The 21,605-nt window shown below is 32.0% G+C and overlaps 1 protein-coding gene across 1 annotated transcript in view; it reads left to right on the forward strand.

Annotated features, from left to right (window-relative positions):
* The window catches only part of XPO4 (exportin 4), a 119,087-nt gene extending 99,551 nt beyond the window's left edge, over positions 1–19,536 (forward strand). The window contains exons 16-23 of the mRNA XM_051986606.1: positions 1,181–1,355; positions 2,435–2,728; positions 4,004–4,184; positions 9,693–9,811; positions 10,619–10,749; positions 11,634–11,751; positions 13,137–13,229; positions 17,354–19,536. Coding sequence (XP_051842566.1) covers positions 1,181–1,355; positions 2,435–2,728; positions 4,004–4,184; positions 9,693–9,811; positions 10,619–10,749; positions 11,634–11,751; positions 13,137–13,229; positions 17,354–17,551 — 1,309 coding nt within the window. The 3' untranslated portion in view covers positions 17,552–19,536. The remainder of the gene's footprint in view (positions 1–1,180; positions 1,356–2,434; positions 2,729–4,003; positions 4,185–9,692; positions 9,812–10,618; positions 10,750–11,633; positions 11,752–13,136; positions 13,230–17,353) is intronic.
* Positions 19,537–21,605: the final 2,069 nt, after the last annotated feature.

Below are 21,605 nucleotides of genomic sequence, written 5' to 3' on the forward strand. Positions count from 1 at the left end.
TGTGTGGCCTTAAGCGCTTAGTTTTGACTTAGTTTTCTCTTCTATAAAATGGGAATAGCATGATTTGTGAGGATTAATTAAGTCTATAATTGTAAAGCTTTTAGCACAATGTCTGATACATAGTACTGTATAAATGTTATCTGCTGCTGTTCCTATTATTTACTTCTATTATTAAAAAGTCACCTGTATATTAAAATACAGGTTAGAGGAAAAAAAGGTATTGTATATATTTACAGATATTTGTAGATATAGGCATATGCTGTGTGTAAATATAGGTTTTTTTCTTGCTATCAGAATAGTTTAAGGGGAAGATTACCAGAAAAATCTAGAAAGGAGGGGCATATATAAATATGTAATATGATATAATCATTAACAAGAATATAGCTATTATAGTAATAAATAATCTTTATATTCATGTGTTAGAGTAGTCTGGAAACTGAAATTTTTAGTTAACCATTTTTAAACACATTTATGCCTGTAGTTATAAAGGTAATTGTGAGAAGAGAAAGGTGGATAGGTGATGTTCAGATGAAGTAGTTTCTTGATGCAACGGCAACATTAGATCCCTTACATCTTTTTCCAGAGCAACAAATTAGATTTTTCTAATTGAACATGAACAAAAGAACATGAACATGTCATATGGCCTGCCTTCTTCTTCCCACTTCCCCCCAAAAAACCCTAATAAATGTTGATATTGCCTATTTTTTTAGTACTCTAGAGGAAATAAAATGATACAATGGGAAAGACTCATTGGATTTGATGTCAAAGATCTGGGTTGAAATCCCAGGTCTATTCTACCTTTGTGATTTTCATCAAGTGATTTAACTTTTCTAGATCTTAGTTTCCTTATTTGTCAAATTAGTCTTGGTCTGCATGAGCTTAACTCCCTTCTAGCTTTAAATCTATAATTCTTTGATTGTGCATACAGAATGTTTTTAATAGAATTTGTAAATTGATTATGTTTAATATTGTATAAACTGAAATTGCATTCTGATATTCCAAGCTTTGTGATATCTGGCTCATATTTGTAAAGCCCTTTGTAAGTTATTTCTGAAAATATTTTCTTTGCATCATATTCCTTTAAGTTTAGAACTTTAGGTCTTTCTGTTAAAAACCTTTGCCCTTAAGTTCATTGGAAGTAATTGACTTTATATTGGATTTGTTTTCTCCCTTCATATAGGGCAAACTTAGTAATTAAATGTGAAAATTGGTGGAATTTAGCAAAACAGTTTGCTAGAAGAAGCCCGCCTCTTCACCTCTTATCAAGTTCTGTGCAGAGAACACTTATGAAGGCTTTAGTTTTAGGAGGTTTTGCTCATATGGACACAGATACAAAACAGCAGTACTGGACGGAGGTAATATTTTTATTTATCTCATTTGTAGCTTCTAGTGAAACAAAACCATGACTACGTCTATTTATACCAGAGCAGGTTATTTAAAAAAAAACAAACTAATTTTAGTTGCTTAATTTTTATATCAACGTATTAGTGGTTTCTCTCCTGAATTTATTTATGGTCTTTGTGATGATATTGAAGATTACTAAGTTTTAGCATTTGGACATGTTTATGATCAGTTATTACTGAGCCTCATTTTCCCAAGAGCAGACTGTCATAAAGATGCGAGCACACTTATAAAGAAGAGAGTTTGTAGGCAAGGAAACGTTTTCCTAAATTTAGACAGAAAAGATACAGTACAGAAAAGGTTTGATTGGAACACTGACATGGTTATGACCTTGAAGAAACTTGAATTAGAAATAGGAAGTAACAGGCAAACATGCATACACACACACACACACACACGATATACATATATATCTGTCTGCATAACAAGAATCTTAGTACTCATTTCTAGAATCCATGTAAATTGATCACATAGTTATAGGTTCTTAATCCTTCTATACCATAGAAACATAATTATTAGCTAGCATTATTCTGGGCTCAAAGGATAGGATTAAACTTATTATTGTTTTATTTAATTCCACTTAAAATTATTCCAGTAATCATTACTTAGTTCATACTTAGTTTTAACCTATTGTAAAAATATTCTCTGTACATGGGAAACATACTCCTTAGCAGGGGAGATACCAGCAGAACTTTTATTTCATATGCTAAAATAATGGAAGGAGGAGAAGAATTTCTGTTAAACCCCTTGACAGTGTGATCTCAGTATTAAGAGGGTCTTTCCCTCACTGTGCCACCTGTAAAATAGTGAGTGGGCAGGGAAAGATATTTAACTTATGTTTCTGCTTTGTATTCTAGGGTTTGCCACCCTTCATGTTGAACAATTGATAATTTAGTTCAGAATCGTAACTTACTCTGTGTGACCGCACATGCTCATAAATCATAACAGTACTTGGGCCTTATGAATACTTGGGTTTCTAGTTTGGTAAATATTCACTTTCTAAAATATCACTATTGATGACTTGTTTTTATAGGTTCTACAGCCACTTCAGCAAAGATTCTTGAATGTGATAAATCAAGAAAATTTTCAGCAAATGTGTCAAGAAGAAGAGGTCAAACAAGAGATAACTGCCACATTAGAGGCACTGTGTGGCATTGCTGAGGCTACTCAGATTGATAATGTAGCAATCCTCTTTAATTTCCTGATGGATTTCCTTACCAATTGCATTGGACTGATGGAGGTTTACAAAAACACCCCGGAAACTGTTAATCTCATAATAGAAGTCTTTGTTGAAGTTGCACATAAACAGATTTGCTATCTGGGAGAGGTAAACACTACCTAATTTTATCCTTTTTGGATGCAAAATAATAATAGTGGTAATAAAATGTAAAGAGCACCATGATTATACTATCGTCTCTAATGAATAGCAGCTGGGAGTACTTTTTTAAATTTCCCCAAACATTTGCAGAAACATAATAATTTAATAATAATAAATTAAATACATTTATCAAGGAAGTAATAATCCTGTTTAATGAATAAAATTCCCACTTCCAAAATGATGTGTTAATTATCTCTTAATTTCTTTATAATGAAATAGGCGGCATAATTAGTTTCATCAAAATAATGTGTCCCTGAAAGAACAGATTGATGGAACATTAATGTAATAGGATCCTACTGTAGTACAGTATAATAGTAGAACATGGAGATTTAAAATAAATGCTTTCCATATTTCTTATTTATAAATCATAGGGAAATATTATCCATTCACTAAATTCTTATCTGTTTGCTAAGTTAAACTGTCAAGATATTACTTTAGAAAGACAGTTTAATAGCTATAATTTTTATTTGTATTCGTTAGCATATTAGTATATATCCTATCCCAAACCAGTCATTATAGTTTCCTGACATGTAATTTTCTCCTTGTTAGGTCTGAGGAACCTGTCCAAAAGTAAACTTATACGTTTAAGTATTATAGTAACAGATCCATTAATGAATAGGCAGTATAGTTAGATTTTATTAAATTACTCCTTTTTCTTTCCTTTTCATAAGTAGATCTTATAAGCAGAACCTGAAAGGGAATAAATATAATAGTAGCATATCCATTTGTGCATTTTCCATTGGGGCCTTTGTACAAATCATTTAATTTAATAGTTAAATGGCTCATGTTATAAAATCACTGGTTGGTACAGAATGGCAAGAGTAAACCACTTAAAAGGGAATTTGGTAGTACTGGAGCATTTAATCATTGAATATTAGAGTTAATTATCAAAACCAGTCCCTCCTTATTTTGCCAATGAGAAACTTGATTTCAAAAACATTGTTTTAACCTGGTTACACAACTACTTAATTTTTAATCGGATAAAGTTTGAGCCAATGATCCAAAAAGTTTTGGGTTTTTATTAATATTTTAAACATTATTACAATCTTAATATTTACTTTTTATTCATTATTATTTCAAAATAATCAAAAGCCAATCTAACAGCTATTTATCTGATTGCAAATTTATCTAGATTACATTAAAAAAGATACAGTTTTTATTGTTTTTCCAAGAGTACTCTGCTATATAATATAATTTACTTTTCAAGTTTTTTTTTTCTTACAGTCCAAAGCTATGAACTTGTATGAGGCCTGCCTCACTCTGTTGCAAGTGTATTCCAAGAATAATTTAGGTCGGCAGCGGATAGATGTTACAGCAGAAGAGGAACAATATCAAGATCTTCTTCTCATTATGGAACTTCTTACTAATCTTCTGTCAAAAGAATTCATAGATTTCAGTGATACAGGTATGAGTAGATCAGTAATTAAATAGCCTCATATTCTTACATAATTTCTCCAAATAATTACACTAAAAAGAAGAAAAGAAGCTAGTATCTGATTCTTGTTCTCTCATACTATTTCAAAAACTTCCAGGTGATGAAGAGAGGATGTGTACAATGGTTAAGAAAAGTATACATAGATTTAGATTTTCACATTTCACTTTTTGAATTATTAACCATTCCTATCCCTTTAGAATACTCTTCTTCTTTCTTGTCTGTTAGGTCTTTTTTGTCCTTGTAGGTATTCACTAAATCTCCACATTGGCATTTCATAATCTTCTTTTGGGAAGGGTCCTGCCTCACAGTGGACCCTCAGTGATAGCATTTATCCAATTCCATTCCTGTTGTTCAATGTGATTTGAATAGGGTTTCTGTGAGATGATTTCTGTACTTTTGTTAATTTTTTTTACATGGCAGTTGTTGGGGTTTTTTTGTTTGTTTTCTTTTTTTACAGATAAAGGAAACTTAATTTTCAGAGACAGAATCATATTATGGAAAAACAGTCAAAAATCCAGGAAGTCCAAACTTCAGTTGTGGCTCTGCAAATTAACTCAGTATGAGACTTTGTGCAAAGTCCCGTCACTTCTAAGATGAGGCTTCATTTTACTCACCTGTAAAATGAAGAGATTGGACTCAATGATCACTAATTGCATGATTGTTTTTTTACTACAGTTCTCTGACCTAAGGGCATTTTGCCATCCTAGATCTCTTCATGGACTGACTAACATTTCTGGGATTCTGGGATAACATTTCAAATCCTCATGTGTAATGATCCATAGATTCATTCCTGACTTTTTACCAGCGTTATACTCATTAACACATTGCTCTTCATAGTCAGTTTAGTCCAACAACAATTTATGTAAGTGTTTGTTGTAGTTTAAGCATTCTGCTGGGGACAGTACAAGTCCAGTAAAACAGCCCTACCTTTTGAGAACCTTACATTATTTTGTTAGGGATACATTTTGAACACAAATAATCATACAAGATAATGTGAAGAAAGAGAGAGCTCACTAACACCTAGTAGGGAGGGGGGGTTTCAGAGCAGATTTTGTGTATTCAGTGTTAAACTTGAAGTTTAAACTGAGTTAAAATTTGAAGGAAGTTAATATTCTAAGAGAAAAAAATGAGAAGGGGAAAAGTGCCTTTCAGAACTAGAAAGCAGCCTTGAAAAAAGAGGTAGAAAATGAAATTTCTATAAATCCCCAATGAATTCTTCCTCTCAGCTTAAATCACAGAATCTGGATTGGAAGCAACTTGAGGCCATCTAATCCAACGCTTACCAAGCCAAGAATTAGCTCTATAAGAGCTCTAACAAATAATTATCCAGCCTTTGAAAGATCTCTAGTGAGGTGGAACCTACTACCTACTACCTACTGCAGCCCATTTTTGGACAGCTGGAGTTGTTAGAAAGTACAGCCAGTTTCATGTGTTTATTTATCTTCTAGGGAAAAAGGTAAACTAAGTATAGTTGGCTAAGAAATAAATGTTTTAAGAAAATGATAATGATCATTTGTTTAGATAAGGACTTTTAAAAAACAATCCTGGCATTTAACATGTAATGATATTATTTATGGAAAATATAATTATGAAAAGTCCCGCCTAAATCCAACCAAATCTGATGCTTCCCAAAAGTACATTATCATATATTTTTAAGTTAATAATTGCTTAGTTTGTAGCATTTTTCCATTGGAAAGTATTTAAAGAACCTCGGCATAAAGAGGGTATTCAATAAATAATTTTACTGTTTTGAGTTATCTGAAATTAAAGTATCCTTCTTTAAAGAAAGGACTACAGAAACAAAGGAAACAATGTGACAATGATACAGAATTATACTACTTTGAGGGAATTACTTAGAGGAGTTAATGTTAAGGAAACCTGTTTTCTTGGCAAATTTTTACTGTATTAAGAACACTTTAGCACTATCAATATAGATAACCACCTTCACTGCTCAGTGTTCTATTAGGAGACTTAATTGAATAAATAGTATGATTAATCTGTGATAGAAGAACCAAAAAACCAAGATTACTGTCCCCAAATATTTGAAGAGTTGTCACATAGAAGAGCCAATCTTTTTGTTCAGATAATAGAATAAAAGACATCAAATAAGACAACCAGTAGTATTCATTCAATTTCTACCATGCCAAGCACCTTCGTGTAGGTATTGAAGATACAAAAAAAGAATGAAATGTACCAACTTCCTCCATAATACCTTCTCTGTTTATAGTATTTCCTACTGATCTTCCCTTTCTAAGAATTCCATTGTCTTTGCTTACCTTGAGCATTTGATCTCTGAGTACTTTACTTTATTGTTTAATTGTTTATATTTTACTTCCCAAATAGATTCCCAAATAAATTGTAAAGTAGAATAAAAGTTTTTTGAACTTCATGTGCACCCCCTTACATATCTGGCACAGTGCTGGGTTCATGGTAGCAATTACATAAACAATTTATTAATGAAGACATTAAGGAAAGAACTAGGAAGTTATCTGTAGCTTAAGCTTCATTTTCCAATTTTTCAAAATTTGAAGATGTCTTGATCTCTTCCTGTACTTGTTTTCTCTTATCAGTAAAGAAATGAAGGAATGAAAAAAGCATTTAATTGCTCACCATATGCCAAACACTCTAAACTCTATTTTATTCAAGAAGTAATTATTTATAAAATTGATAACATTAAAGGTCAAATAAGACATCATTCTCTTCCCTTACTGAATAAGGATTCTAAGTATTATGCTTGAGAATTTTGTGGAGAAAATATCTTAAATTGTGTTGAGATACCAGAGAAAGAACACTGACTATGGTTTTATTGTAGTTTAACTGAATAAATGGGTATGTTTCAGATTGCTTTCACGATGTTATTTTTTAATTTAGTTGTAACAAGATGTTTATATTTTGATATACTACATTCTGATAATTTAAACTTCAGTAGTGTTCTAATAGTCATTTTAAATAAGCTTGAATTTTTTTTCAAAAATAGAATAGCTGTTTTATTTTTTTCTTTGTTAACAGTCACTGAGGGGAGAGAAAAAAAGTGGAAGTTTATATTCAGAAATGACTATACCATACTAAAAAATGCTATTAATGTTCTGGGGAGAGATGAAAAAACATGAAATAGTTGGAGGAACAATTTTTAATCTTGGTATCTGCAGATAGAGAGTTCTGTGGTTCTGTTGACTTGGTGGGAATAAAATTACACCTTTATTTTCACTAGCCTTTGATTTTCTTTTGTTGTTATTTATTTATTTTACTTGTGTCTGACTGTGTTCCCTTTTGGGGTTTTCTTAGTAAAGATATTGGAGGGATTTGCCATTTTATTCTCTAGCTCATTTACAGATGAGGAATTTCCATAAATAGATCAAATGGGCTTGTCTGAGGCCAGATTTGGACTCAGGAAGATAGTCTTCCTGACTTTAGACCAGACTAATTATCCACTATACCACCTTCCTGTCCCCATGGTTTTCTTTACACTCCTATATGTTTAATTTTATATATTTTAAAGTATTATTTTTGGAAGGCAGTAATTACATCAGAGATTGCCAAGAGAGTTCATGACTCACAAAAAGCTAAGACTCCATTACTTAAGAGAATAATTTCTAAGATATTCATGCTCACCATAAGGACAGCAAGAGCTCAACTATGAATTGGAATAATTAAAGAAAACTACTTAGAGGAAGAATAACTGTTAAGCCTTGTTATGGGCTCCATTTTCCCCATATTCAAAATCAGAGTTCTGTGGTTTTCAACCCCTTTTAAATGAAAATAATAATAATAATAAATTGACTTAACAATTAAAAAAAAACCAAGAGTTGTATTCTTCACATTTGTTGTCTTAGAAAATAGTTGGCACTTTTTGGGTAATTACTTAACTTTCCTGCCTTGGTTCTCTCAATTGTAAAATGGGGATAATAATAGCACCTAGGTCCTAGGATAAAATGAGATTTGGAAATTTTAAAGTACCGCTATAAAAATTAACTTATTATCAATGTTATTAAATGCTTTTAAATAAATTTTATTATCTGTAATTGCATCTGTGCCCATTTGAAAAATAGGTAAATTTGAGACATTGAGTTCAAAGATATCTTTATGTAGAACTAATCATTTTGTTAATACATACATAAAGGTAAAAATGATAATTTTGAGTGTGTTAAAGTTTTGAAGGCTACTTGGAGTGACTATAGCTGTTAATCTCATACCTTGGAAAACCCTTGACATAAATTCATTGAGCTGTTTTTATATTGGAAGTCAAACCAGTGTTTAAAAATATTTTTTTTCCTTTATCAATGGACTTTATAAGAATAGCAGTGCCTTCAAAGTGATCCATGCCATACTTGTCCTTTTATTATACCACCTTACAGTTTCTCTCCAACAAATCAATAAATCTAAAAAGTTTTTAAGAGCTCACTATATGAAAAGTTCTGGGGATACAAAAAAAAAAGGAGAAACAATCACTGTTCTTAAGAAATTCATGTGGAGGGAGATAACAGATTTCAATTATAAGTCTGAATAATAAAAGAATTAATGCTCATTAAGAAAAATTATTAAAAACTCATTGTTTTGCATCTATCCCATTTATTTCCTCTCTACTATTTCCTTGTATTTTTGCGTTACAAACTTTTGAGGAACATAATCATCTGTCTTAGCAAGTATAAAATACTCTCTCCCACTAGCATAAAAACAGCATGTTTCTGATTTGTTTTAAATCCACAGACTTTTTTCCTGGCTTGGAGCATATTTTATTTTGAAGTTTATTTTAACCTAATTTTGTGGGTTTTTTAATTCAATTTTATTTGATTTTAATTTTCAGTTTTTACTACACCCCTCCTATTTCAGTGAGAGGGCAAGGGAAAACAAAACCCATTGTAAATATGTATAGCCATGCAAAACAAATTCCCTCATTGTTTCTCCCTCTCCCGCCCCCCCCCAAAAAAAAAAAAAATGAGAGAAAGAAGGGAAAGAAAATATGTCTTGATCTGCACTCTGCTCTCATTATTTTTCTACCTGGAATTGGATGTTTAATCATTACTCCTTTGGAATTGTGGTTGGTCATTGTGTTGTTTAGAATTCTCAAGTTTTTCTGTTTGTTGTCCTTACTGTATTATTGTTATCATATAAATTGTTCTCCTGGTTCTGCTTGTTTCACTCTGCATCAGTTTGTATAAATCTTGTCAGGTTTTCCTGAAATTATTCCTTTCATTATTTCTTAAAGTATAGTAATATCCTATTGCATCCATACACCTTAAGTTGTAAAGCTATTTCCCAGTTGAAGGATAGCCTTCTCAGTTTTTAATTTCTGTTTTTTTTTCTGTCACAAAAAGAGCTGCTCTAAATATTTTTATACCTCTTGAATCCTTTTCCTTTTATCTCTTTGAGATATGGACCTGATAGTAACAGGGATATACATGATATTTTAACAAAATTTTGTTAACTTTTGATTTCTAATAATGCAATTCTAAAGGTTTGTTATTTTAATTTCAACAGATGAAGTATTTAGAGGACATGAGGCAGGACAAGCGGCAAACAGATCTGTGTCAGCAGCAGATGTTGTTTTATATGGTGTAAACCTAATTTTGCCTTTGATGTCCCAAGATCTTTTAAAGGTAATTGAACAAAAGCATATGGTTATCAAAAAATAATTATTTTTTAATTTTAGAGGTCTTAACGTAATGAATTACAATAGTATTACTAGACATACAAAGTAATTCTAAATAAAAATAAAGGGTTTGTTTGGGGTTGTTGTTTTTTTCCATTTTAGAAAAAAAAAAAACCTATGTTACCATTGATTACATCCTTGTTAACTTTCCACACCTTCAGGTTTATCTTAACAACTCATTCAATCCTTCACTTAAAAACCTCTATGCTTTTTAGTAACCCTAATCCAGTGGTCAGGATTAGTCTGTGTGTGTTTAAGTTTTATGCTAAGTGAGGATATGTCTTTATGGAAACTGAGATCTATAATTATCAAGTCCTTCTCTTATTGTTATTCCTTCTGTTAATTTCTTTCAAAATTAAGAGGACAAACTGCTATTATTTTCCTCATACTAATCAAATTCTTGTTGAGTAATGACATACTGGATAAAGGATTTCAAAATTAGTTTTGAATAATAGGATGGTTACCTGTACAAATTGTTTTTTTTCTACTATCCTTTGGGCAAAAGTCAAGCCAGTATTGTATGAGTGGCATATATTGTGATGTTTTTCTGTACCCAACTCCCTTAATTATTACTTGATTATTTATTATATCTAATTGATGGGGTAAAAATATCATTGTTCTTATTGTTTAGTTATTATTCCTTTTAAATCCCAAACCTAGAATCTTGTAGGATGTTGTCTTTTTTTTCAGTCTTGTTGGGAATAAAAATTAATAACAAAGACATAATATTTGTGATAATTTGCTTCTTTGACAGTTTCCAACCCTATGTAATCAGTACTATAAATTAATTACATTTATCTGTGAGATCTTTCCTGAGAAAATTCCACAGCTTCCTGAGGACCTATTTAAGAGTCTAATGTACTCCCTAGAACTGGGAATGACATCGTATCCTTTAAATGAATGAGCATTTGTAGAACTTAACAGTTTGGACAGGGGATAACATATTTGGGATTTTTATTTTTTAGTTCACTTTTGCTTTCTTAATAATTATTGTACTTTCTATACTGGCTTCATTTTGTTCTTTCTTTTGCTAAGCTGTTAGTAGTTTACCACACTCGTAACTTCTTACAGAATGATTCCATAGGTTTTTGGGCTTATGTCCCAAAATCATTCCTCAGTCTTAGTTTATGATTTGACATTCATCCTGTGTCACTGGTGTGAATCCAAGATGTTTCATGTTTCATTGCCAATGGACTGTTGCCGATGATAAGAGTAATACAACTTTTCATCTGTTGTAAGTGTTAGAAGTGAACTGTTAATTGTGGCAATTCCTAAAAGTTAAGTAGTTTTTCTTCTTCTTAAGTGCAAGATAGCAAGAGTCCTACTCTCCTGAATCATTGTAGCAAGGAATTCTTTTAATCTATTCCATTAGAATTCAAAGTTGTACTGACCTGGAAAGTTTTTAATGACAAATTCAACCATATGTTATTTATCTCTTCTCTAAGGACCATCCTCACTAAGTTTGGGGAGACTTTTTACTAGATTTTTGACTACAAGATGATAAATGTTTTTAGCTGCTGAAACTATCTTCATATAATATTATATACTCTGTGTCATTTTAAGTTATAACTGAACTGATTAAGTTGCAGATAGATCTCTGAAGATTGCAGAGGTTAATGCTTGATTATCTATATTCATAACTAGCTGTCACCAGACACAGTAGTTAGAATTTTTCTGTTACTGTTAAAAAATTATTTACTGGCAAATTGTATACATTAATAAAATATAACAATGTTAAATTTATTTTATTCTTTAACGCTAATGATCAGAATGAGTTCTGAGGTTTGCCAGCTTTGTCTGGAGGCCTTGACTCCATTAGCTGAACAATGTGCAAAAGCACAAGAAACAGATTCACCACTCTTTGTAGCAACAAGACACTTTCTTAAGGTAAGTAATCTAGATGGAATGTTGGTAAATCATATATGGTTTTAGATCTTATATCTCTGTTCTTTAAGAATGGCATTATATAAAAAATCTTTTTGTGAAATTAATGTTTGTTACATTAAATTGTGAATGAAAAATTGCTGCTAATTTGATTTCTTTAATTATTAAACTAAAGGCACATGTGAGGGGCAGTAAGCCCTAGTGCATAGGGAGAACTAACCTTGTAGAAAAAGAGCTTACACTGAATTCTTCCAACAACTTTATTTTTAAAAAATAATAATAGCTTTTTATTTTTCAAAATACTTGCAAAGATAGTTTTCAACATTCACTTTTTTATATATATAGCTTTTTATTTGCAAGATATATGCATGGGTAATTTTTCAACATTGACAATTGCAAAACCTTTTGTTCCAACTTTTTCCCTCCTTCCCTCCCACCTCTCCCCCCAGATGGCAGGTTGATCAATACATGTTAAATATGTTAAAGTGTAAGTTAAATACAAAATGTATATATGTCTATACATTTATTTTGCTGTACAAAAAGAATCGGACTTTGAAATAGTGTACAATTAGACTGTGAAGGAAATCAAAAATGCAGACAGACAAAAAATAGAGGGATTGGGAATTCTATGTAGTAGTTCATAGTCATCTCCCAGAGTTCTTTCGCTAGGTGTAGCTGGTTCAATTCATTACTGCTCTGTTGGAACTTATTTGGATCATCTCATTGTTGAAGAAGGCCACATCCATCAGAATTGATCATCATATAGTATTTCAACATTCACTCTTGCAAAATCTTGTGTTCCAAATTTTTCTTCCTCTCCCCCCCTCCCCTAGATAGCAAATAGTCCAATCTAGGTTAAATGTGTACAGTTCTTCTGTATATATATTATATTTATATAAAATATTTATATTTCCACATTTATCATGCTGTACAAGAGAAATTAGATGAAATGGGGGGGAAATGAGAAAGATAAAACCAAGCAAGCAAACAGTAAAAAAAAGGTGAAAATATTATGTTGTGATCCACATTCAGTCTGCGTTGTCTATTCTCTAGATGTGGATGATTCTTTCCATCACGATACTATTGGAATTGTTCTGAATCATTGAATCTTGAAAATTATTATGATTAAAAACTATTGGGAAATTTATAATTGTATAAACAGCATTATGCCTTACAATTTTGAACTGATAATACATTGTTAATTCATAGGCATTAAACATTACTTCCTTTAATGTAATTGACCTGGTAAATTGATAACAAAATGTTTTTCCTCATTTTAAAAAGCAATAGATATGGGAAGGATGAAGGTTTGTGAGTACCTTGATTTTTCAGAGTAGATGAAATAACAGTGTGCTTTTTAACAACTTTCATTTGTTGTATGATTTCAGCTGGTCTTTGATATGCTGGTATTGCAAAAGCACAACACAGAGATGACAACTGCAGCAGGCGAGGCATTCTATACATTAGTGTGTTTGCATCAGGTATTACAAGTTTATTTTGAAATGGTTTAGAAGTTAAATCATTTTGTAGATACTCTAGATATTGTGGGTGTCAACTGGGATTGACCTGACAAATCAACAAGCTTTTATTAATTGCCTAACATCTGCCAAACACTGTGCTAAGTTCTGAACAAAAAATTAAAAGCAAATCTACATTTTGGATTATACATAAAAATGATATGGGAGACCTATTGTAATTTGTCCAGAGAAATTGTTAGAGAGCCCTTTGGCTTCAGTAATAGTAAGCTATTTTTTTTGTTTGCTCTTCACAGCACGGATATTTATACTGCCATTTATTTCAAGCAATTTAATTAGGGTTATATCCCCAAGAATTTTGCTTTATATAAGGTTACATATAAAAAGAACATTTTCCAGGGTTCAGTTATTATGAGTAGTCTGTTCAAGAACATTCTAATGCTTAGTTCTTTGGGTCTGATTTCAGTCAATCTGTAATACTTCCCTCATCAGCCTTAAGTTATCCATAAACACAAATCATAATTATATATCTTGAAAGGAGTTAATCTACTCATCTCATTTTATAAACTAAAAAATCAGCCCCCTCTGCAAGAAAAAGAGACTTGCTACAGGTCGAGGCTAGTGATGAGACTCATGACTAGACTAATGACTAGAACTCAGTTTCTTAACTCTTATTTCACTATTCTTTTTACTATTTGTTGCTGTCCCTCTCCATCAACATAAAACTTACATAACTTTCATTTGCAGTTAATGAGTAGTCAGTATAGCATCTCTTTAGAAAGCATCATGAATAATCCTTATGAGCTGAGTCTTAAAGAAAATTAAGTGTTCTATGAGACTAAAATAAAGTGAGAATGCATTCCAGAAATAGGGATGAGTTCAAAGGTAGGGAGATAGGAAGGAGATAAAACATCATCTGTATAGAAAATAGCAATTAATATAGTTTGGCTAGACCAAAGAGCTGGGGTCCTTAGCTTTTGGATCCTTTTGATTGTCTAGGAAAACTCATGAATCCTTCCTTAAAATAATGTATTAAGAGACATAAAATTAAATACATAGGATTACAAAGAAAGCAATTTATATTGAAATACCATTATCAAAATATTAAAAATGGAGTTAATGGACCTCCTATCATTATATGAGGGAAGGGAAGTTATGTATAACGAAACTAGACAGGTTAATACTTTCACATGCCAAACAGAGGGATTTACATTTTATCCTAGAGTCAATAGTGAACTATTGGAGTTTATTGAATAGAGGAGTGACTGAGTCCTACTTGTACTTAAGAAGCATCACTTCTTTAGCTATGTGCAAAATAGATTGGAGGGGGCAGAGATTTGAGATAAAGAAGTCAATTATGAAGTCATTGCAATAGTCTAGGCAGGAGATGAGGAATTGACACAGAGTATCTAAAGTTGAGATAAATGAGTAGTGAAAAAGAGGATGCATATCAGGGATATTGTGGAGGTAGAAATGGCAACTGATTAGAGATATAAGGTGAGGAGGAATGAAGAGAGATGGATATTGCTGAATAAAACCTGGGAGACTGTAATGATGGTGGTGTCCTTAACAGATCAGAAATAGATGTCTATATAGCATCCTGTTAGATATATCTTATAGAAAGAGATACAGCACTAGGGTTTAGGAAAGAACATGGGACTGGATAGATGGGTGTATAATTCAGTCTGTCAGAGCTGAGAGGGTATAGAGAGAAAAGAGAGCCAGGTCCCTCTGTATTAGGAAGTGATGTAAATGAATGTCCAGCCTAGGAGTCAGAAAATAATGGTCAGGCAGATAGGAAAAAAAAACCAGGAAGTAGTAATTGTCTAGGAGAGAGTGGTCAACAGCATCAGGTGCTACAGAGAAGTAGAGAAGAAAGCAGGTAAAGAAAATATATAAACATTTTTTACATATAAGTTAGCAGTTATTTATCCAGAGACTTCTAACAGGAAAAAAAATCTAGGAAATAAATAATACAAGTCTATTGGAAATGCCATTTAGTGTATTCGTTATATTTTGCCTTTCCTATATTGAAGGAAATTCTACAGTGCATTTCCAAATCCCTAACCCCAGTTTTTTGTTTTTATTGAGCTTCCTTTTATTCTCCATAATTTTGAGCTTTAATATTCAGTTAAAATATATTGTTCTTAAAGACCTTATCTTCCTTATTCTTATTTCTAGAATCTACTTGCCTCCCATTCATATTCTTAATCTCCTCAGTGAATTCAGTAACTAGCTGAATTATAGTTGTTCTCTCTGCCACTATCTTGCTGTCATTCTCAGGAACTTTATTATTCACATTAGCAATTTGTCCATATAATTTCTCAAGTCCAGTGACTCCCATAATCACCTTTCTTTAGCTATATCTTGACATGGTCACTATATATCTTGAATTTATATTTTCTATTTTTTATTATTATAGCTTTTTATTTACAAGTTATATGCATTGGTAATTTTACAGCATTGACAATTGCTAAACCTTTTGTTCCAGTTTTTCCCCTCCTTCTCTCCACCCCCTCCTCCAGATGGCAGGTTGACCAATACATGTTAAATATGTTAAAGCAGGGTTCTCAAATTCTTTTTCTCAGTATCTTTACAGTATTAACAACTATTGAGAATATGTCCAAAGAGTTTTTGTTTATATGGGTTACATAATAGATATTTATCATAAATAGAAAAAAAAACTACTTTTGAATTTGTATACCCTCTAAAAGGATTTCAGAGACCCTCCAGGATTCACTATACCACACTTTGAGAACCACTGTGTTAAAGTATAAATTAAATACAATATTATTAGTATACATGTCCAGTTATTTTGCTGTACAAAAAGAATCGGACTTTGAAATAGTATACAATTAGCCTGTGAAGGAAATCAAAAATGCAGGTGGACAAAAATATAGGGATTGGGAATTCTATGTAGTGGTTCATAGTCATCTTCTAGAGTCCTTTTGCTGGGTGTAGCTGGTTCTACGATACTGCTCTATTAGAACTGATTTGGTTCATCTCATTGTTGAAGAGGGCCATGTCCATCAGAATTGATCATCTCATAGTATTGTTGTTGAAGGTATATAATGATCTCCTGGTTCTGCTCATTTCACTCAGCATTAGTTCATGTAAGTCTCTCCAGGCCTTTCTAAAATCATCCTGTTGGTCATTTTTTTATAGAACAATAATATTGAATTTATATTTTCAAAAGGTTTTTCTTATAATAACTCCATAAAGTCAGATTTCAATCTTTTCAAAGGGAAGAAAACTCAGACTCAGAGAGATTAGATGAATTGCCTGGCATCATATTGCCAAAAAATGAAAGAATCAGAATTCATTCTGAGGTCATTCTTCTCTCACAACTAAGACCCTGGAATTATTTTTGTTGATGACTCTGCATTCCTCCTATAACCTGTCAGTTATTCTACCTATGCCTTAGCTTCAGTATTCCAGTTTCTCCCTCCCTTTTCCAGAACATCATTACTACATGCCTGAATCCTGAAGTAACCTCTTAGCAAGCCTTACTGCTGCTCCTTTTCTTCCCTCTCCAAACAGGTCTTCACTTTTTTGCCATTGGTTAGGTATAGAGCTGGTCATAGTACTTCTCTGCTCAGGACCCTTCCATAATTCTGTTTCCTTCCAAAAAAGCTCACTCTCTTTAGTAGTCTAGTAATTAGAACTTTTCACACACTGACTTTCCTTTACTTCTACACTTGTGTCTCCTCTCTGCTTCATAATGGAGAAGTCTCTGGTCTTGTAATTAAGAAGATCTGAGTTTTAATTGTGCCTCAGACAATTAATAGTTGTATAAGCCTGGACAAAGTTCACCTCTTTCAGCTTCAGTTTCTTCATCTTTAAAATTTTATAGCATGCTTTTCACATTATTACCTCAAAACAAGTTAGACTGGACAAATGAAATTATCTCTGTTTTGTATATAGGAAACTGAAAAGATATCTTCGTTTTGATATTAATAAACTAAACAAACCGCTATAATTAAGTAGTTTTTTAAGAACAAAGTATATTTGATAAATATAAGTTGTTAGCAATGATGACCTACAGAATATAGTATTTAAAGTCTTATAAAAACCATATTTTCTTGTTTTAGCTATCATATATTTATTTTAATTCATTGTTTCTTCATTAGGCTGAATATTCAGAATTGGTTGAAACTTTACTGTCAAGTCAGCAAGATCCAGTCATTTACCAGAGATTAGCAGATGCCTTCAATAAGCTTACTGCAAGCAGCACTCCTCCCACGCTGGACCGTAAACAGAAGATGGCCTTCCTAAAGAGTTTAGAAGAATTTATGGCAAATGTTGGTGGTCTCCTTTGTGTAAAATAAACAACAAAACTATATGCTTAATTTAGACCCTTTCTGCAAAATGCACTGAAATGAAAGTTGACTTAAGTCATTTTTCCTGTTCGTGGGTTCTTTGGCCATTTTGGATTTTGAAGAGCCTGAAAGTTTGTTATGTAAATCAGTGACACAGGAGAGGTCAACTTGGAATCAGCTTCTGCTACTATGTGTTAGCTACAATCTGTCATATGTGTTGTAGAAAATGAATGGCAATTTGAAATTTTCAAAATGAAATTCCATATATGTGCAAACAGATATGGCACCATGAAATATATATTCAGTGCCTTTTTCCCCGTTTGTCTAAACATAAATGGCCAGATAAAGGTTAGAATTTTTGTTACTGAAAACATTTTAGATGGAGTATTCTGTAGACATTCAAAACTCTACCTGGTTTTATTATTATAAGCTTTATTTTTTCCTCTCTGAAGATTGAGTTCACGATCCAGTGGGGGGAAAAACATCACCAAATGTTGGGCTTATTTTTTAACTTCTGTGTTTTATTTGTTTTGTTTTCCTGCATCAACCCAATGTTACAGGTTTATGTAATACGGGTTTTTATTTTTTCTGGTGCCTGAGATTCAGGAGAAAAAAAGTTGTATGTTTTGTTCCCTAAAAAGAACTTTAGGAACTGTAGCCATTTCATTGCCTTAATTTTTAAAAAGGAATACAGAAAGAGCAGGCATTTTGGTAAAAATGCAAGTTTTGACGCTTCAACAATTGGTTTAGGTTGTTAGCTGCTGTCTCCCTATTTCTCCTTTTGATAGTATGTATTTCTGTAAACATGAGTCAATGAAAGGTTCATGTGTAGTCTATTTAAAGTTTGTTTTAATCCAACTACATTGCACACAGCTATAACAATCTACACTGAATAGTTTGCTTAAGCAATAACAAGTCAAAAGGGTATAAGTTATTGATTTATACAAACTATAATTTAAGTTGGGGCATTAGAGGCAATAATTATGCTAGGCTGGGATGTTGTACTCTTTTCATCAGGAGCCACATAAATTTGATTTCAAAAGTCAAAACTACACTGTTAAATGCTCTACTATTTCCCACTTATGTTTCATAATCAGGGACTTGCTTTCCAGTGCTGCCATGCTCTCTTTAGTTCTGTGTGCCAGCTTAAATATTGAAAATGACCATGTTTTAACAAGCCACAAGCATACTGATCAGTCTGATCTACAACAAGAATGTAGCAAACTGTGAGGATAGACTGTATAGTCCTGTACTATGAGCACAATTGCAGTTTTTGATAGGGAGGGAGGGATTTGTCCTTCCACTGTGTTCAACATTTGTGTGCTGTGGAATAATTTCTGTATAGTATATCCACTTTTTATTCAGTTGTGTGTAGTATCACATTTGTAACTCTGTGCCATCTTTATCAGTTCATCTCAACGCAGTTACAGTCAACTAATCGCTAGCATCTAAATTCTCTCCAACCCATGCATGTGATATGAATTCAAGGGCAAAGTGCCATCACTCTTTTGAGATACCTTTTTCTTAATTTAATACATTATTAAATAAAAGCTGGGCTGGAGTAAACCTTATCTTAAAGGCTGTTAACATAAATCATTTTTAGAAAAAAAAATTCAATTGATATGGCCTCTTTCCATATCTTAAAATATTTTCAATAAGACTTATTAAAATGTGAAGCTATTTTTAGATTTCCTAAAATCCCATTTTCATCCTTCAAGATGTTAGATTGTTGCTATGTATATCAGTATCCATCTTATTTTGCATTGGTTTTCTATTTTTCTTTTAACTAATGACCTCAGTTTTCCAACCCTTCTTGGGCTTGATAGTTAGAGATGTACATCCATCTCCTTGCAAAAGGTATGGCAATGTAAATTGTTGCTTTAATAGTTGGCTGGCAGGAGCTGGAATGAAAATCAAGTTGGAAAAATAATTAACAGTAATTTGGTTGAGTGAAAAGCATTTTAATGAATAAATGACATTTATATTTAATAAAATGCCTACCAAGATTGTATCTTTACCAAATATGCCAACGCTATTAATCTTAGTGCAATTTTGTAGGCAAATTTTGAATAAAAGAATATTTGCTTTATATTGGACCAAATCAAACTTCAGAGAATTAAAATATAATAATATCATTTTGGGGGAGGGCTAGCAAGTGGAAACATCAATACACTAAAACAGCTAAATTTTGTTTAGAGCTTTGTTTGGGGGGAATGTGTGTGTGTGGGGGAATTGAATTATTGCCCAGTTGGTTTCAAGATCACTTTTATTCTGATAAGTTGACTTTTCTGGTTATAACTGACTACCTGTTAAAATTTCAAGGATTTAAAAAAACAAAAAGCCTTTTTACCCCTTTATATACATATGTTAAAGGAACATTGTCAAGTATTTTATCTCTAGACTCTGTGTGTGTGTGTGTGTGTGTGTGTGTGTGTGTGTGTTTGTATGTGTGCGCAAATTTCTGCTCTTTATATATTTCGAGTTTTCCTTTCAACTTTGTTCATTCAGTTATTCATTTCTTTTACTTTGTTTCCCAAGGCAAAATCAAGTTGTCTTTTGTTAGCTTTTGTATGATATAATAGCATAAAAAATGGCGTCATCATAGTGCTAGCCAAAAAAAATGGTCAGTTTGTCACTGTGCTCCTTCTGCTGGTTGGATGGCTGCCTCTTTCAACTGTATTTACTTGATAAGTGTCCTAATGTCCTTTTAAGTACAATTATTTGATTTTTCCTGCCATCCCTAAATCTTTTTTGGATACATGGCATGTTAACATCACTCTTATTGAGTTTCACCTGCTGTGAATTGTGACTTTTTTTTTTTAAGAAAAAAGATTTTACAGTTTTTCTTAGAAGTTGTTTATAGAATTCAGTCTTTTTTAATTGTTGTATACCATGTATCTGATTGTATAACATTTCTCTATTCAGATGAAATATTTATTACTCTTTTAAAAAAATCCCTACATTTTCCCTTTTTTACAGTCAAAAATCTTGAGTGATTCCTTTCCCTATCCAAAATTTATTATTCCCATCCACTGTATTTAGTTGACTTAATCCATTAACCTAACTAAATATCAAGTTTTCATTTTTCTCATCCACATTGTTTTCTCTTTTGCTATTTGTATGAACTCAAGCACCAAAAGAAAACCATTGTAATATTCTAAGATTTTAAGATTAAGTGTCATTGTGGAACAAAAAAATCTGTCACTTGAATTTTTTTTTTTTAAGTTTCTTCAATTACAAAATTATTCATGGTCCTTTTGCAGCTCTCATCACTAAAAATAGTTGTGTCATAAAATCTTAGCTGTTTCTGTCACCATTACTTAAGAGAATATGGGAGAATGAGATTTTTTTTTTAATTTTTTATTCAGAAGTAACTTTAGTACTTCCTCTCATATCCTACTAAATCAGAGAATAAAGAATTTGGTCCTGAGGTGGGTTTTTTTTTTTTTTTTTTGGCTTAAGTTACAGAATTGTGAAAATTACTTAGCTGCATAAGAATTTGATGATGTTTAAAATTATTTTTAAGTTAGAGATGTATGGATATTCTATGTGGCTCAAATCCTTTTCTAAAACACTGAGTTGAACCATTTTCTCAACAAAAAAATTAAGTGTATTGTGTTTGGAATTTTTAAATGGACCTACTCTTGAAAGTTGATATGAATACCATGGTTAAAGCTAAAGTTAATCATATCCTGACTATTTAAGAACTGTGAACGGTGCCAGATTGATTGTAATGGTAACTGATGGGGCATATGTATAATGAATAGAACATGAGTGGCCCAGGCACTAGTGTAAACTTTTCATTCACTCTATCCTAATAATGTAAATCAAGCCTCTTGGGGAGAGGAAGGATGAGAGGTAAAATAAGAAAACTTTTTGACCTGTAGGTATATTTGTGGACTCTTTTCTAAAGAATATATAGCAAAGTGACTCTGGTGATGGCTTTTTTATAGAGGTTACAGGAGTGTGATAATGCATATTAATCTCCTAGAATTGACATCACAACTTATTTTGTTTTTGAACAGTTAACAGCTGCTTAACCACAAAGTCTTTTGTGGTTTGT

This window comes from Antechinus flavipes, chromosome 3 (assembly GCF_016432865.1).
Source record: "Antechinus flavipes isolate AdamAnt ecotype Samford, QLD, Australia chromosome 3, AdamAnt_v2, whole genome shotgun sequence".
Lineage (NCBI taxonomy): Eukaryota > Metazoa > Chordata > Mammalia > Dasyuromorphia > Dasyuridae > Antechinus > Antechinus flavipes.